Raw genomic sequence first — 18,069 nt, 5'->3', positions numbered from 1 at the left:
CATGGAATGTCTTAATGAGGGCGGTTGGGTTGGCCTGACAGATTAAGCTAGACAGGCAGGGAAACACTTGTGCATTTCCACTCCACCTCCGATTCACACACGGCTTTTCATTTGATACTGTGAGGCTTTAGAAAGAGCCAACATCTCTAACCCATAGAAACCTTGGTTTCAAGTGCAGATCTTGATCTACCTCTGACTTTGGTTAAGGAGCCCTGAACAACCAAGAGAGCCCGTCTAATGTGCTGATGTACGTACTTATCAACCAAACATTCAGCATAGCTTGCCAATGGGAAAACACCAGAATTAAGAGCCGAGGTGGCGCAGCAGTTAGAGTGCAGTACTGCAGGCCACTTTAGCTGACTGTGTTCAGCAGGTCAGCGGTTCAAATCTCACTGGCTCAAGGTTGACTCAGCCTTCCATCCTTCCGGGGTAGGTAAAATGAGGACCCAGATTGTTGGGGGCGATGTAAATATATATATATACATTGCTTACTGGTGTACACCGCTTAGAGAGTGTTTGCACTTAAAGCGGTATATAAGTCTCATAAATAAATAAGGACCCAGATTGTTGGGGGCAATGTAAATATATATATACGTACATTGCTTCCTGGTGTACACCGCTTAGAGAGTGTTTGCACTTAAAGCGGTATATAAGTCTCATAAATAAATAAATAAATGAGGAAGACACTTCCAATTTTACGCGGGAGAAACCGCTTAGAGAGTGCTTGCACTTAAAGCGGTATACAAGTCTCATAAATAAATAAATATAAATAAATAAAATCCAATCGCATCTTGAGCGACTACTGCCAGTCATAAAACTTCTTTTTAATTTCTTGTGGCTAGTATTTGCCTGCTTTAGAGCCTCAATTTTAGCTAGAGATTTCCTGAGGAGCCGATGGAACGCCAGCCTCGGACAGAGACTTCCTTGCTATTGTCCGGTTGCCATTCGGACGAGATGCTCTTTATCAAATCGGAAGAGGTGCCATCCCTCTTCGGTGGACAGATCGGATGCCCCGTGCCTCATGTAGTACTCGATCGACGGCTTATTCCAAACGACAACGAGAAAGTGCATGCAGCTACAGTTGGAATCGAGAGCAATCTGTTCAAGCAGAAGCACAGAGGGATTGCATTTGAGCGCAAAGGTGAAAATCAGGGGGGGTCTTCAAACTTGGCCCTTTAGTGACTTGTGGACTTCAACTCCCAGAATTCCTCAGCCAGCATTCCTGGCTGAGGAATTCTGGGAGTTAAAGTCCACAGGTCATAAAAGGGCCAAGTTTGAAGGCCCCTGGTTTATATAGATCTTGTGTGGTGGTGTCAGTTGGTCATGGGTAGGTGCAACTGAACCACATCTGTTTTTCTCTGACAGTAGCAATCTTGCACATAGAAAGTTGTAAATTGTAAAGGAACAGTCAACTATGAAACATTCCCTTTGCAATCTAAGAATTCATAAGCAGTTTTTAGCAAATAAACTCAACTTATGAGAGAGGTCAAGAAATTTAAGATGGTGGACTCCATTGTCATCTTGACTTTTTTGATCCTACAGATAGCCCTGATCCCGTGGACCCTTTCTTTTGTGGCCTTAAAGAACGCAGCCACTGATGGTCCTCTAAATTTAATGTCCTATCCTAGAAATGGCCATTAGGATTGAGGAATGATGGAAATTTTAGCCACCAACTCGAGTAGGTTGCTGTAACTCATTTTTTTTACTGTTTTGCTAGCTCTTTGGCCATAATTAGAGTTTTCAAATGAAAATGATGACCATCGCATGTAAAATATAACTTAAAAGTGTTAAATGGTTACTTACCTGACTTAAATTTTTTAAAAGTTCTGATCCAATTCCCCAGCCTGCCAAAACACAGTTAAGAAACTCAGTTGTCTGAACTGGAAATTTTCCACTATTTTGTTCTAACCCATAGAATTATATGTACAGGAAGCAAAGGCTTTATTCTACCAACCTCTATAAAAAGATATTTAGCTGGTTTTTGTTTCAGATCTAACTGGCTGCATCTATCAGGGTGGCAACAATCCACCATCAGGGCAGCTGCATTTACACAACAAATTTATGTTGCCGTGTTTCTCAGCTTGAAGATAGGCAGACCTCAAGATGCTGAGCTTGAGAAACACTGCTGTATTGGATAGTAACACGCTCTTGGATTCACAAAATCGATAAGAACTCGGATTGTACAATATGCTCGGAACCCATAACCCCAGATAACAACTCGTGATGTTAGTTTATTGGATGCAAGCAACCAAATTTCCTGGAATATCACTACCTCTGCAATTCTGATAGGTCGCTTAGAAGTTATTCATCCCCCAGCAGAGGGGCAGTTTAATCCAGCGATTAAGCAACCAGGTTAGAAAGCAAGAAGCTGTGAGTTCGAGTTCCGCCTTAGCCATGAAAGCCAGCTGGGTGATTTTGGGCCAGTTCTTCATTCTCAGCCTGACCGACCCACCTCACAGGGTGATGGTGTTCGGGAAAAGAGAAGGAAGTAGGTGGCGTTGGGTAGGTTTGCCACTTTATTTGTAAAAATAATAAATAAATGCAAATAAGCACTAGAGGGAAGAATGAGAAACAATGGTTGGAAACTGACCGAAGAGAGAAGCAACCTGGAATTAAAGAGAAACTTCCTGACAGTGAAGACAATTAACCAGTGGAACAGCTTGCCACCAGAAATCGTGGGCGCTCCATCACTGGAGGTTTTCAAGAAGAGTCTACACAGTCACTAGTCTGAGATGGTATAGGTTCTCTTGCTCGAGCAGGGGGCTGGACTAGAACACCTCCAAGGTCCCTTCCAGCTCTATTCTATTTTAACTTTCAAAATAAAGCGGAGAGGCAGGGCAAGATGATCTCTTAGTTCTTCTCCTTTCTATCTTCTGGGATCCTTTCTCAATTATGGGCTTGTCAGGAGTCCTATTTTATATATACAGGTAATCCTCAACCTAGGACTGCAATTGAGCCCAAAATGTCTGTTGCTAAGTGAGGCATTTGTTAAGTGAGTTTTGCCTCATTTTACAATCTTTTCTTACCACGGTTGCGAAGGGAATAGCTGCATTATTATTATTATTATTTTAGTAACACGATTGTGAAGTGAATCTGGCTTCCCCATTGACCTGGCTTGTCAGGAGGTTGCAAAAGGAGATCACGTGACCGTGGGATATGGCAACCGTCGTAAATATGAGTCAGCTGCCAAGCATCTGACCCGGGGGGGGGGGGAAATGCTACAATGGTTGTAAGTGTGAAAAACGGTCATAAGTCTTTTTTTTTTCAGTGTGTTGTAGCTAAACTGTTGTAAGTTAAAGACCACTTATATCAGTGGTGGTGAACCTATGGCACGGGTGCCAGAGGTGGCACTCAGAGCCTTCTCTGTGGGCACATGCGCCGTCGCCCCAGTCCTAGGCCTTCAGCTGGGTTTTATAAAACCTTTTTGCTTTAGGCCTCCGCCACCATGTGCAAAAAAAAAAAGGTTCAATCAATCAGTCAATTTCAACTTCTCGTGGGAAAAAAAAATCTTGCAAAGTTGGAATTGATTGATTGAACTTTTTAATCCCACCCAGTCTGCCATTACTACCGCAGCCATGCCCACCCAATGGGCCACACCCACCCACTGGGTTGCAGTTTGGGCCCTCGGTCTCTAAAAGGTTCATCATCACTGACTTTATATACTACCCTTCTAGCTAAGAGAATTCTGGATATAATAAACACCTGGCGGGAACATGAATGTTGATCAAAACCTGACTATTCTCCAGTCCTGCCACAAGGTCCTAATTCCACCTGGTTGTTCTTCCTTTTTCTGGCTGTATTAGAAATGAGCAACAAGGAAACAGGGTTGTTAAGTTACCTCTATATTGTTCCATAACATAGAAGTCTTCTAAGTATAACAGCTTGCCAATCCAAGGGTCGTATGTAAAGTAATACATAGCAAAAGCTACAATACCTGCATCTGTGGGGTAAAAAAAAAGTAGAAGCACACTTTAAGGAATTATGTACCCAAAATGAAAAAGGGAAGCCTCGGCTGGAAATGTCACCTGAAGATGTAATGAAACATTTGGAAACCAACTCACAAGCTCAGAGGATGAACCTTCGCCCTCGTCCTACAGATATTCGCCATCTAGCATAAGTACAGGTATTGGGGGGGGGAGGGAAATGGGTAGCATAAAAATTTAATAAATAAGTTCACCAAAACCCTTGTGAGACCAGCCATCTCCCAGGCAAAATGTGGTAATTTCCCGATTGATATATTACTTTTAGGTGTCTAAGAAATCCAGGCAATGGTGACCTTAGTCTGAATTTTGTTAGGAATGCTAAGTAGCACAGTAAATGTTACATGCAAATGATTCTTTTGATTGTAGGCGAGATGGTGACTTTGAAGTAAAATGTGTCTTGAGCCTGTGGAGAAATTATCTTTTTGCTTAACCCATTTTTTAAAGTCTCTTATATCCTTGGTCCTCCTTAGTTACGTTTTTGGAGTAAGACAAGGAATAACAGATTTGGAAGGGACCTTGGAGGTCATCTAGTCCAACCCCCTGCTCGGGCAAGAAACCCTGTACCATCTGAGACAAATGGTTGTCCAGTTTCTTCTTTAAAAATGTCCAGTGGGGGAGAAGACCGTTGAATTTCTGGGATACTCTGTCTACAGCCATCAATAGGTACTTTCCATCCTGCAAAGATAACGGTAGTTAAGGCTCATTTTTGGCTTACCTAGCATTACGTTTTCTGATGATACCTCTGCTACTAAACACTGGAAGAAGGGACGACTTCCAAAACCATCTTGAAGTAAATCTGAAAAATATTCAAGCCATTGAATGAAGGGTGAAAAATACTAAATGAAAATCACAAAAAAGAGGACCACCACTGGGCCATCAAAGGTAGATCTGGAGATAAGGTCAGCTTCATAGCCGGGGGGGGCAGGGGGGAAGAGACAGGAGCAGAGAAAAATGATAGAAATAGGAAGAAGATAATCAGATATAGATAGGATAGAAATAGAAGTGATAGATGAGACAGAGAGATGGATGATAGAGATAGATTACCCAGAGGATGGATGGATGGATGGATAGATGGATGATAGAGATATATAAAGAGACACTAGAGTTGATAGAGATGATAATTACATATAGATTGGATACAAATAGATAGAATAGTAGGTGGGTGGATAGATGGATGATAGATGCCTGCCTAACTTGGAAGAGTTTACTCCCACCCTCTTACACATACACACACACTCACTCCAGTCCCTTTTCCTCCTTGTTCCCCATCCTACTTCCCCTTTTCCCAAGGAACAAATGGCCCCATCTCTGCCTTTCCATCTTTCCAAGACCCCAGGCAGCCTGCAGAAGCAGCCCAGTTTTGCCCCCAACCGTTTCCGTGTCTCTCTCCGCCAGGGCCCAGAGAAATTCGGGATGATTAAGATGCCAGCCTGAGAGCACTTCCAACATGCCACATACTGTAGTCAAATTGTTCAAAACAAAAAACAAAAAAAAGTGTGGGGGGGAAGTGAGTGGAAGTGCTTTGGAGGATGGGAAAGGGGGGAAGGGAGAGGTTTCCAGAAGAGGAGGGGGGAGGCACAAGCTTCCTTTTCTTTCAGCTGATGGTGAACTTTTTCAGTGTGCACAAAATAAAGCTTGTCCTCGATGTACAATCACAACTGAGCCCCAGATTTCCGTTGCTAAGCGGGACAAGCGTTAAACGAATTGTGCCCCGTTTTACGGCTTTTCTTGCCACTGCAGTTAAGTCTAACCGCTGTGTCATGGTTCCGATAGATGAAACTCTTCAAAAGAACTTTGAGGCATTGTTTACCTTAAAGAATCTTTTATTCGAGAAACAAAATATCGGCACCACATACTTGAACCCAGAAACTAAATTCCCCTCTCCTGGATGCAAAGTAACAAAGTGCAATTCCCTCCTCCAATAAACAGTCATAAATCACATTCCCCAATTAGCCTGAAGCCCTCAGCTCTCCAGCCCGCCCAAACACTATCAGCTCTGTGCCCAATGTCCTTGGGTTCCCACGATTAAGTTATTATTGTTATGACTAGCTGGACTATCATCCCTATCCCCCCTCCCAACAGCCACTAATTCTAAAAGCAATAGAGAAAATGGCTGTATTTCCATCTGTTGTCAAAGCAAGAACGTCCAATGTTAGCAGCGTTGATACGCTGCAGTTGTTAAGTTCGATTGTCAATTGAATTTGGCTTCCCATTGACTTTGCTAGTCAGAAAATCACAAAAGGGGATCACGTGACCTTGGGACACAGCAACCGTCATAAATATGAAACGGTTGCTAAGCATCTGAATTTTGATCACATGACCATGGGGATGCTGCAATGGTCGTAAGTGTGAAAAATGGCCATACGTCCCTTTATTTCAGGTGCCGTTGCAACTTTGAATGGTCACTAAACAATCAACCAATCAGAACAGAGCTGGAAGGGACCTTGGAGGTCTTCTAGTCCAACCCCCTGCTCAAGTAGGAGACCCTATACATTTAGACAAGTGGCTGTCCAGTCTCTTCTTAAAAATGAAACGCTGTAAGTCGAGGGCAACAACATGGAAAACCCTCAAAGCTGCTGTTTTTACCTATTTCTGTTATTTTTACTGCTTCAGGCATGTTTTCATAAGCAGCCAGTTCCTGCCAAGAGAAGAAACCAGAATGTCACTGGAATAAAAAAAAAAATGTTATTTGTTCAGACTTCTTAATAGTTGACAGGCTAAACCAGAGGTCTCCAACCATTCCGGGCTCAAGGACCGGAGTGAAGGAGAGCAGCTTCAAAATGTGTGTGTGTGTGCGCGTGCATGCGCACAGGGCCATGCATACTGGTGCGGCACTAGCAGCCCCATTCCTGCTTGTGGCATGCGCTGGTGCCATGCACGTGCATGAATGGCCAGGCATCCTCCATGGCAGCTAGCGGCCCGTTTGCACATGCGCAAATGGGCCACGCAAACCGGGCTAGCAGCGCATGCACAAACGGGCTGCAGACAACTGCTCTGTGCTAGCATTTCCATTCACGCCCACATGCATGCGCAAACAGGGCCGCAGGTGCTAGCACAAGTGGGGAAATACGCACCCACGGCAGCTAATTCCGCAGCCCGCTGGCCAAGAGCCCACGGCCTGGTCCCGGGCCATAGACCATAGGTTGGGAACCCCGGGCTAGACCCAGTGGTGGGATTCAGCCGGTTCACAACACTCCAACAGAACCGGTGGCTAATTTTTTGTCTCCCAGGCCCAGGACGGACTTCCGGAAGCGGCCTCCACACAAAGAACCAGTTGTTCCCATATTTGAATCCCACCACTGGCTAGACCCCCCGCAAGCCCATCTCTCCTCTCTTCTCCTCTCCTCTTACTCTAATGAGTCGCATGATATGAGAACAGTCCCGCGGCTCGGCTGGTCGCACCCGGAAGCGATTCATGGGGTTGCTGTTGCCTTCCATAGTGAGAGTTTGAAGCAGCAGAGTGGCTGTTCGCTTCCCACAAAGGGGCTTAAGCGCTGCTGAGCCTCTGCTGGGGCTCCTTCATTCACCATCTCAGGGAGTGAGGGTTGGACAAGGCAAGAAAAAGAAAAGGAAGACAAAGAGGAAGTTAAAAAAAAAGACGGTCTTCCTCCTTCCCCACCACCCTTCCCCACGTTCTCTTTTCTCCTGTCTGTTTACAAAGGTGGGGATTCGAATTGTGGCCTCTGTTTCAGGCTAGCTTTCATCCCAACTTGTGCTTCACTTCAGGGGTCACCCAACTAGGCCCTGGTCATGCAAAGAGTCACAATGGGACCGGCATCACAATATCTCATCTCTGCTCATCTTCTTCCCTGCAAACAATGATCAAGGCAAGGTGAAGTGGGGAGGGATGATCTCAAGGTAGATCTCCCACTCTGATTCTACTTCTCAATCTTTGAAATCTCAAATGGGAATTTATGAATGGACTTATTAGGGTTTTTTCTCCTCTCCTAAGAAGTATGCAGGTTGATGGATGCCCCCAACAAGGAGGATAGGAAAAATGCTCAGGAAAGCCACCTACCGTATATTCCCGCGTATAAGACGACCCCCAACTTCGATGCCAAGTCGCAAGCCTAGAAAGTCATCTTATACACCGGAAACTACCATTATTTCCGACGTATAAGACGACTCGGCGTATAAGACGACCCCCGACTTCGGCGCCGATTTCAACGCTCTCAAAAGTCATCTTATACACCAGAAAGTACGATACTTCTTGGAACAGGTCTTCACTCAATGCTGGAGAAAAAGAAACTGTAATAATTTATTGTTGTTAATTGCGAAGTCGTGTCCGACTTATCGCGACCCCATGGACAACGTTCCTCCAGGTCTTCCTGTCCTCTACCATCTTCTGGAGTCCCTTTAAGCTCACGCCTACTGCTTCAGTGACTCCATCCAGCCACCTCATTCTCTGTCGTCCCCTTCTTCCATTGCCCTCCATCTTTCCCAGCATTAGGCTCTTCTCCAGTGAGTCCTTCCTTCTCATTAGGTGGTATTTGAGTTTCAACTGTAAGTATTTGAGTTTCAACTGTAATAATAATCTTGCATTTATCCTTGATTTATATAACCAGTATAAGACACAGTTGGGTATGTATAATAAGCTGAAGTCTCACACTAGCAAGGCAGGGACAAACAAATCCATACATTGTCTTCATTCAAAGAGTCTGTCAAATGCATGCATCACAAGACATGTTTTTCAAACTCACTTCCCACCAACATTTCCATGGAGGAGTCACCATCATGGCCAGCTTTGGACACTGTACCCAAAGATAAGACTTTAGGAAACAAAATCATACATAGCACAATTGAACTGCTGTTTTTATTCAGGGTATTTTCCAGTTCCCTTTTGCATGATGAGCTCTAGATAAACAGGTCAGGTGACCCAGCTTTTGAATAGGTAAGAGGATTCCAAAGGACTAAATTCAACACATTTTCAATCTCTGTGGCATTTAATTTTGAAGGGGAATTAAATGCCACAGAGATTGAAGATGTGTTGAATTTGTCTAATAGATATCTGAAAACTCCTTTCAACTGCCATGTGATTCTGTTTTTAATAAGGGAAACTTTAGAACATTGCCCTTATAGAGAAGGAAGTAGTTCTGTATAATCATACTTAGGATCAATAATCCTCCTGCTGACATACTTGTTTTAAAAAGATCCTTATCTAAATTGCATTCAGTCCACAATGAATTCAATTCATCGGTCAGGAGAAACAATAAAAGCGATTTTATATATTTATATAAATGTTTGATATGTGAATGCCATTTTTGTTAAATTCTTCAGCCTTGATGGGATAGTTTATAATTTCAGTTTGGGATTTTATCTTCTATGTAGAGAGAGCCATTTGGAACTTAATTTAACAGACTAAAAGAGTTGGAAAGTCATCTAGTCCAACCCCCTGCTCAGGCAGGAAACTCTATATCATTTCAGACAAATGGCTGTCCAGTCTCTTCTTAAAAACTTCCAGTGTTGGAGCATTCTCCGCTCCTGGAGGCAGGTTGTTCCACTGGTTAATTGTTCTAACTGTCAGGAAGTTTCTCCTTAGTTCTATGTTGCTTCTCTCCTTGATGAGTTTCCATCCGTTGCTTCTTGTTCTGCCTTCAGGCGCTTTGGAGAATAGCTTGATCCCCTCTTTTTTGGGGCAGCCCCTGAGATATTGGAAGACTGCTCTCATGTCGCCCCTCGTCCTTCTCTTCGTTAAACTAGACATACCCAATTCCAGCAACTGTTCCTTATATGTTTTAGCCTCCAGTCCCCTAATCATCTCACTTAACAAATGTCTCACTTAGCAACAGAACTTTGGGACTCAGTGGTGATTGTAACTCAAGGACCACCTGTAGAGGATTGTTTCCTGCTGGTTGAGGATGTGTCACAGAAAAGGAGAAAAACAAAACCAAGAGAATCCACCATTTTCTATCCTTAATGTGCCCTATGTTTCATTAATAAGGCTATCACTACTTGCCAGGGTACTCTGGTAATCTGCTTTTCATGGACATTATCATAATCTATATGTAATATATTTAGGAAACGCTATGATCCCATTTCTAGTCATTTATTTACATGAATATTAGTCTTACAACCAATCCAAGAAGACTTATCTTTATAAAAGTTAATTAAAAGCCAGAAGTGATGCTGTAAAGCAAGTTCAAAATCCATGACCTTTGCTTTAATGTAAATCCAAATTACTCAGATTGGAATGGAAACTTCAGAAAGCTGGAAAAGGATCAAATCTCTCTTTTTTGAAGGAATTCCATGATGTGGGCATCCAGCCTTCACCTGCTCCTACTCCTGTTAACCATCACTTGTCTGACCACTCAAGCTGCAAATCGTAAGAAAACCTTTGGGATCTTTTTTAGCTGACTTCTGGTTAACTCGATCCTCCAGATATCAGAATCAAGTGGAATCCTTTGGAACTTGACTTTTTTTTAAAGAAGTGGATGTAGTAAGGGCTAAGATTAAAATCCGCAATCTTATATGCATCCGTTGGAAACAAAAGAACACAGACCGCAAGGGATGGGCCTGCACAATATATTTACCTAGTGCAGTTAAAGATTTAACATGCTAAACCTGGTTAGTTCCTCTGGAGTTTAGCCTATTGTGCCAAGGAATGATGATTGTGTGAACCTAAAAAGGGGTTGATTTAATAGCCAGCATGCAGTGTGAAAGAAGACAAAGGATGAAAGATTGTATCACGCAGAATTCTGATTATCCTCTATCATAACTTTGTTTTCACACAGATAATAATAATAATAATAGTAATAATAATAATAGTAATAATAATAATATTAATAGTAATAGCAGGGCTTTTTTGTCATAGAACGCCCAGAACGGAGTTCCGGCACCTTTTTTGGATGGAACCTTGTAGGGTAGACAAAGCGGGTTGTATAACGTATGTGAGTTCTGGCACCTTTTATTTTTTTACAAAAAAAAACCTTAGTAATAGTAATAATAATAATAAAGTTTGAAGGGACCTTGGAGGTCATCTAGTCCAACCCCCTGCTCAGGCAGGAAATCCTATATCATTTCGGACAAATGGATGTCCAGTCTCTTCTTAAAAACTTCCAGTGTTGGAGCATTTACTGCTTCTGGAGGCAGGTTGTTCCACTGGTTAATTGTTCTAACTGTCAGGAAATTTCTCCTTAGTTCTAGGTTGCTTCTCTCCTTGATGAGTTTCCATCCGTTGCTTCTTGTCCAGCCTTCAGGTGCTTTGGAGAATAACTTGACTCCCTCTTCTTTGGGGCAGCCCCTGAGCTACTGGAACACTGCTATCATGTCCCCCCTCATCCTTCTCTTCATTAAACTAGACATACCCATTTCCAGCAACCATTCCTTATATGTTTTAGATGTGGGGGACCAGTTTAAAATCAAGATTATAAATCCTCCATGATTCTCTACTTGAGACTGAAAGTCCAAATATTGCTGAGAAAGAGGAGGGGGATAGAAATTTCTTGACTCACTAAAAAAAGAGTTGAGTTCTTTCTCTGTGGGAAGCAACTTCTGTCTTTTGGCTGAGAGGGACCAAAAACATGTTATGGTCCTACAATCATGGGAATGTAGATAAAGACAGTTAGAATGTTTAGAATGCTGAGTTTAGATATTTCCAGAAAGTGACTGTTGTTACCCACTGGCAATCTGGAGCAGAAGCATAGTTATAGGAGTGAATTATTATTGCTGTCATGGAAGAACTTAAAATTAAATGAATGCCCTTATCAAGTCTTATGGTCAGCTATTAATCACACAAAACACAATCCAATCCTTTTTTCCCCAAACAGGAAAAAGTAACTTGCTGGTGATTTGGGAAAAGAGAAGATAAAATAGGGGAAAAAAAGTAAATAAGCAGTTTTTTGTTTCTTCTCATATAATAGAAAAGGGAGCAGGTTTACATGTTGCAGTAAGTCGTAGCTTGTTTAACTGTAGCTTGTTGAGTAAGCCTTGTTTGGCTGTTCTGACATGTAAAAGTCCATTCTAGTCCAATATTCCTTATAATAGAAAAAAAAGTTTTTTTAAAAAAAGAATCTGCTAAACATGCCTTGCTATGCTATTAAATGAATCATACCTAGCTCTGTTCTCATGCCTTGCTAAGCCAAAACTCTGGCTTATGAAGGGCAATAGCTGAGCTGACAGATTGTATCTCATCCAAACCAACAAAACTACAGTATATCATGGTTAACACAATGCATGAACCTGGTGAGAGATCCACGTAGGCAGTGAAATTTGGTCTTGGAAGTCCAGTGATGACTAATGTGAACACAGTGATTGAAGTGACACTTGTCTTGTTTTCCAGCTGATTGCACCCATGTTGCAGACTTTGATAACTGTGTAGGTGATACAATTGGTTTTTGCCCTGAAGGGATTACCTGCGGTTGCAAAGATAAAGTGCCTTATTGCAAGTAAGTTTACTTCCTTGTTTTGCAAATTGGGGAGGAGGGCTGTATTTGCAAAATCCAGCCTCTTCTTAAAAACCTCCAGAGATGGAGAATTTATAACCTCCATAGGGACAACTTCCACTATGAACTTTTTAATCTAGGTAGCACTATCTATCTATCTATCTATCTCTATCCCTCCATTCATCAATTGTTATTTCTGGCCTAGTTTCCACAGTATGGAAAAAAAGTTCTTGACTATCTTCTCTGTAGCTTCTCTTTATGTACTTCAGCATGGCTATCATCTCTCTCCTAAGTCTTTTTTTCTTAATCTGACATCCAAAATTTAGTTTGCCTGTCCTTGTAGGCATGTCCTCAAGCTCTTGAATTATCTTTGTTGCTGTCCACTGAACCTTTGTTGATAAGCAAACCTGGTCTGAATGTTTGAGGCCGATAACTTGCAGATGTTCCTCCAGAACGCAAGGAAGCTCTTGATTCTGCCATCCAGCCCTAAAGTTGTTGGGTGGATTAGCACCCAACTTCCTGATACAGAGGTACTTCTCAATTTGGGTCTCCTCCATTTCTATCTTTAAGATGTCCCTCCTACCGAAACAAATGGAAAGATTATTGGTACATGGGGTCCAAATGTAACTATCTTTGGAGCACCCTGGACTTGATTTTGATGATCACGGTTCCTGCAGTAACGTTGTCTGTGGTTGTCTTCACCTTAATGCAGTGGATTGGCTACTGTACAAGCCCGTCGAAAAAAAGCAGGTGAGTTGATTTGGGGCAGAGAGAAGACCTGTTCTAATTAAGGTAGGATGTATTTCCACCAAATCCCTCCCCTGACCAATGAATTTATAGGTAACACTAACGTCTCAATAAAGAGAGAACTTAAAAGCAGCACAGAGGTGGTGTTCATATAACATAACCGGTACTGAGCCATCGTTTGCCTAATTATGGTTTGTTCATCACCCTACAATAGGCTGAGATCATCCATTTTTAATGGTCTATGATCCCAACCACAGTTTAATGGTGAAGGTATGAGGCTAGAAACCAGGAGATTGTGAGTTCTAGTTTTACTTTAGGCACAAAGCCAGTTGGATGACCCTGGGCCAGTCACTATCTCTTAGCCCTAGGAAGGAGATAAGGGCAAACTCTTATGAAAAACCTTGCCAAGAAAAATTCAGGGACATGTCTAGGCAATCTCCAAGAACTGGACATGACTGAACAAAATAAATTAGCTTAGCCACAGGTTTTCTCCTCATCCGGAGTACGCTACATTTACGTTTAATATTTCTTTTTTTAAAAAAAAAATCTGATATTTTGATGTATTTTCAGAAGTCAAGTACAACAACCAAGGATCTCAATCCCTGTCATCCCACCCAGACCTCAACCCCAAAGACAGCCGGTAAGCAAATATATTTTAAATATATTTCATTGTTGTTATTATGGCTTTGGTTTTTTTTTATTATGTTTAATTTTGTTTTAAGTTAAGATGTTTTTAAAGGGTTGTTTTGCTTCTACAAAAATAGTGGATAGTTATTTTGAGACATATCTTGTATCTTTTTTTTTTAAACATCCTATTTGCTTTCCAATGGAAATTGATACCAGATCTCCGATATATAAGATGCGATTAATTCCTATAGCCGACACTCCCAGAATGATGTGAAAAAGATGGCGTAAATTTATGTTCAATGTGTACGTACAATAAATCTCTAAAGTAATGCCAACCCCCTTGCACCCCAGTCTAGCTCATCCTGGCCTATGAAAGAAAAAAGGACAATGTGTTCCTTAAAAAGAGAGGAACAAAGAAAGAAAGTATGGCTCATATGGAAAACAAAATAGGATGATACTATCTGTGCAATAAGAACAGTGCTTTGCAACCTTTTAGAAGGCAGCCTAAGGTGCAGTGTCCAGTTTTGATCCCCTAATGATAGACGCATGGCCGTCTTTTTTTCCCCAGTTTTATTTTTCCTCCATCATCATAATTCTGAAGCCGTTTCATTTTCAGAAATGTTGCACCTTGGAATGTCCGTGTTTTTCTATTTAAAGCAACAATCAAAATCAAAGCAATCTGCTTATTTTCCACTTCTGATTTTGCTCCCACAGGATGCCCAGCCCAGACAAATGTTGGCATTTCCTAGGCCTTTGATCCAAGACCAACAGGAGATCCCCTTTCCTGAAAGACTGAGGTATGATCTCCTGGGATAAAAGATTTTTTTTTTCTATCACAGGGCTTGAATCCAGGTTGTTAACTTTCTTTCACACTCAAAAAGCGAAGCTCATGGAGTCCCAACGAATTTTAAGCATTTGTTTCGGTGAACGTAAATCAAATGCGTGTAACTTTGAACGGTCACTAATTAAAGTCCTTGACAGTTTGTTTAGTGACCGTTCAGAGTTACAACGGCACTGGGGAAAGCGACTTATGACCGTTTTTCACACTTACGACTATTGCAGCTTCTTCATGGTCACGTGATCAAAACTCCGGTGCTTGGCAACTGACTCACATTTATGACGGCCGCAGTGTCCTGGGGGGGGTCACGTGATCGCCTTTTGTGACCTTCTGACAGCAAAGTCAATGGGGAAGCCCGATTCACTTAACAACCGAGTTACTAACTTAACAACTGCAGTGATTCATTGAACAACTGTGGCAAGGTCGTAAAATGGGGCAAAATGAACTTAACAATTGTCTCACTTGGCAACAGAAATTTTAAGTTCAATTCTGGTTGTATGAATGTACCATCCACTCAACTTGACTTAATCTGGACTCTGTGTGTGCGCGTATGTGTAGCATAAACACACTATATAGATTTAGATACACATACACACACTCAGCCCCCACCCAGAAAGAGGTTATTTCACATTCCTCTCTGATTCTATTCCATCTACAGTAATTTGCTTGAAAGTTACTTCAAAGAAAAATATTTATTGGAATTCAGCCTTACAGTAACTTCCACATTGTGATCACTACATGTACAATATGCAAAAACAGCTCTTTTTTTTCATATAAGCAGAGGGAATTAGTAACAGTGGAAAATTATTTGTTTGTGTGTCTGCTTTCATTTCCTGGCCAATACAGTAAATTCAGCCATAATGTGGTTTGTTTACATTTAGCTTAAAGTGTTGCAGGAATACAACTCCTCAGTTGCATTTGCAGGACTACGGAATGTTTTTATGGTGTGTTCAATTTTTCTCATGACAGCTATTCACCCCAGAGACCTCTTCCAACCGTTCCATCTACCCAGGCTGGTCGGGGTAACCCCTGGATGAATGAAATCCCAAGTGCAGATTATGATCAACAAAACCCATTTGAAGCTCTGCCTATGAGGCAACTTTTGGTACGTCCAAATTTTGGCTATACACAAAAATGCCATTTTTCAGAGTGTTCTTTAGATCAGTGGAAGCCACCTTTGCTTGTATGAAGGAAATTGAAAATCCTTGTCAGAGGAATAGTTTTGAGACCTTTGGTGGGAAGGAAATAATGTTCATCATTGTGCAAACGGAATGTTGCCCGTGGTTTTCTGGATCCCGTTGCTTCTACAAGATCTTGTCTAGACACCTCAATCATTCAGACAGTTCTCAAAAGACACCTGTACTTAAGCAATACTCCCAACTTAGACTATCAAATAAAAAAAGGCAATAATAGGCAGACAGACAGACTGAACCAAACAGGTAAGTGTTTCTAAAACCTCAGCATAAAAATTTAATGGTTTTTGCACGCGGTCCATGAGCACTCTATGGAAGGAAGTTGGGTTAAAAATTGAAGGTATAATCACTAGTAATAATATAAATAATAACCAGAATCTTATAAGGATTCAGGCAAGAACATGGAATTTGTTTGTTTAGAACGTTTCTATGGCTGCCCAGTTACAGCCATTTGTCTGAAATGGTATAGGGTTTCCTGCCTGAGCAGGGGGTTGGACTAGATGACCTCCAAGGTCCCTTCCAACTTTATTATATTATTATTATGGATCATCGCACAGTCAGCCAGATGTTCAGACTGGATTTGGCATTTTGTCTACCTATTGAGTCTTTACCCAGGACCTGGGATAGGCAGATGTGGATGTTTAATGGTATTACAGATATCGTCGCAGGATGGAAGCAGTTCCTAGTAAGGCCGCCTTTTGTAATTGACTAATAGCAAATTTGTCAATGCCAATGGTGTTCAAGTGGTGCTCCAGTTGTTTTGGGATTGCACCCAAGTAGCCTATTACTATTGGTACTACCCTTGCTTGCTTTTGCCACAGTCTTTCTATTTGTAGGTCTTTGTATTTTGTTATCTTCTCCAGTTCTTTCTCTTCTGTTCTGCTGTCTCCAGGCACTGCCACGTCCACTATCCAGACTTTTTTGTCTTTCTTATCGACAATTGTTAAGTCTGGGGTGTTATGTTGCAGGTGCTTGTCTGTTTGAATTCTGAAGTCCCAGAGCAGTTTAATTTTATCATTTTCTATGACTTTCTCTATTTTATGATCCCACCAGTTTTTGCTTTATGATATTATTATTATTATTATTATTATTATTATTATTATTATTATTATTATTACTATTATTATTTAGCCAACTGTAACATGATTTGACCCCAGGTGTCACATTCCAACTGGGTTGGACAAGGTTGCCATCAATAAGCCAAGCATTGCTTATAGTTAAATGGAAAAGAGTTCCCATGATCAGCCTTTCTGCAAATCACGGGTTACTTGATTTAAAGGGATTGTATCCAATATTTACATTGAAGAGGATACAAATGGACTTTGTGCAGGGAGGGAGGGAGGGAGAGAATGTTCCATTATGTCATGCCTTCTAGGATGTAACTTGTCCCAACTAAAATACTACCAATTAATGAATCAGAGGATTTCAATCTTTCTTAAGTCCCACCATTACTCTAAAGAAGAAACCAGGGTCATACTGAGTTTATTGGTCTTTGTGTATTTATCAGGCTCTAAAGCCCAAATTTTCAGGGGCTGTTCAGGGGCCAGTGTCCAGGAAATACCCTGCTGAAAGTCAGTCCCCTCTGCATAGATTTAGGCTTTAGGCTTACCGCTACTGAGCTGCAAAAGTCTAGACAACTACTGGATAGTATAAAATAATTAGTTTTGATGGTACTTAGTGATTGTTCAGATGTTTGTAGCCTGGATAATGTAGGTCTGCTTTGCTTTAACACACTCAACTGGAGATGGTTGGTGTGCCCTCTTTCTCTGCTCTCCTTTCTTTTGTGGACTTTTCAATTGTGAGAAATAAGTCAAATGTCCTATCCCAAGGACTGCATAGTTGAGAAAACAGTCTTAAATGACTTAATCTTAATTTTCCTTCACAGAAGCCTAAGGCATCAACGCTTCCTCTTCCAGACTATGGGGAGAACAGTTCCCAGCCAATGAATGGTCTCATTACTAACATGCCTTCTAGATTTGTCCGTCCACAGTATACATATAACTAAAAGGAACTTCAGAAAACTTAAGTAGCGCCTTACGGTGTAATAAACTACAAGATAAATACTTTTGTCTGTTTACTCTTTACTCCTCAGAATTGTAGTCCTCAAACTAGTCTTTGGCAGTTCCATTCAGGTTGTTGTTGGGGTGCATGATAACTTCAATACCAATATTCATTTTGCAGTCCCACATTTCAACTTGTATCCTAAGGATGACCACTAGATGAATAGATACAGACCTGGGGGCAGCACCCAACTATCCTAATCTTAAAAGGGACTTTGTTTTGCATTCCCACAGTAAAAT

The 18,069-nt window shown here is 41.5% G+C and overlaps 2 protein-coding genes across 2 annotated transcripts; one reads left to right on the top strand and one right to left on the bottom strand.

The window, feature by feature from the left end:
• Positions 1-803: 803 nt before the first annotated feature.
• Positions 804-8,113, bottom strand: SATL1 (spermidine/spermine N1-acetyl transferase like 1). The gene is made up of 6 exons (XM_039330001.1): positions 7,335-8,113; positions 6,570-6,621; positions 4,699-4,779; positions 3,839-3,940; positions 1,804-1,844; positions 804-1,098 (listed from the first exon to the last, which is right to left on the bottom strand). The coding sequence occupies exons 1-6, from the start codon at positions 7,419-7,421 to the stop codon at positions 928-930; spliced, it is 534 nt and encodes a 177-aa protein (XP_039185935.1). The 5' UTR covers positions 7,422-8,113; the 3' UTR covers positions 804-927.
• A 2,029-nt stretch (positions 8,114-10,142) lies between these two features.
• On the top strand, positions 10,143-17,832 carry LOC120302825. The gene is made up of 7 exons (XM_039331801.1): positions 10,143-10,305; positions 12,262-12,367; positions 12,935-13,114; positions 13,682-13,751; positions 14,453-14,535; positions 15,546-15,681; positions 17,655-17,832. Exons 1-7 carry the CDS (start codon positions 10,230-10,232, stop codon positions 17,772-17,774), a joined length of 771 nt encoding a protein of 256 aa, XP_039187735.1. The 5' UTR covers positions 10,143-10,229; the 3' UTR covers positions 17,775-17,832.
• The last annotated feature ends 237 nt before the right edge of the window (positions 17,833-18,069 follow it).

Source organism: Crotalus tigris, unplaced genomic scaffold (genome assembly GCF_016545835.1).
Source record: "Crotalus tigris isolate CLP2741 ecotype Arizona unplaced genomic scaffold, ASM1654583v1 scf7180000017622.5263843, whole genome shotgun sequence".
In the NCBI taxonomy this organism is placed as follows: Eukaryota; Metazoa; Chordata; class Lepidosauria; order Squamata; family Viperidae; genus Crotalus; species Crotalus tigris.
Note: the sequence above shows the minus strand (reverse complement) of the source record. Positions and strands in the feature narration are given on the sequence as shown.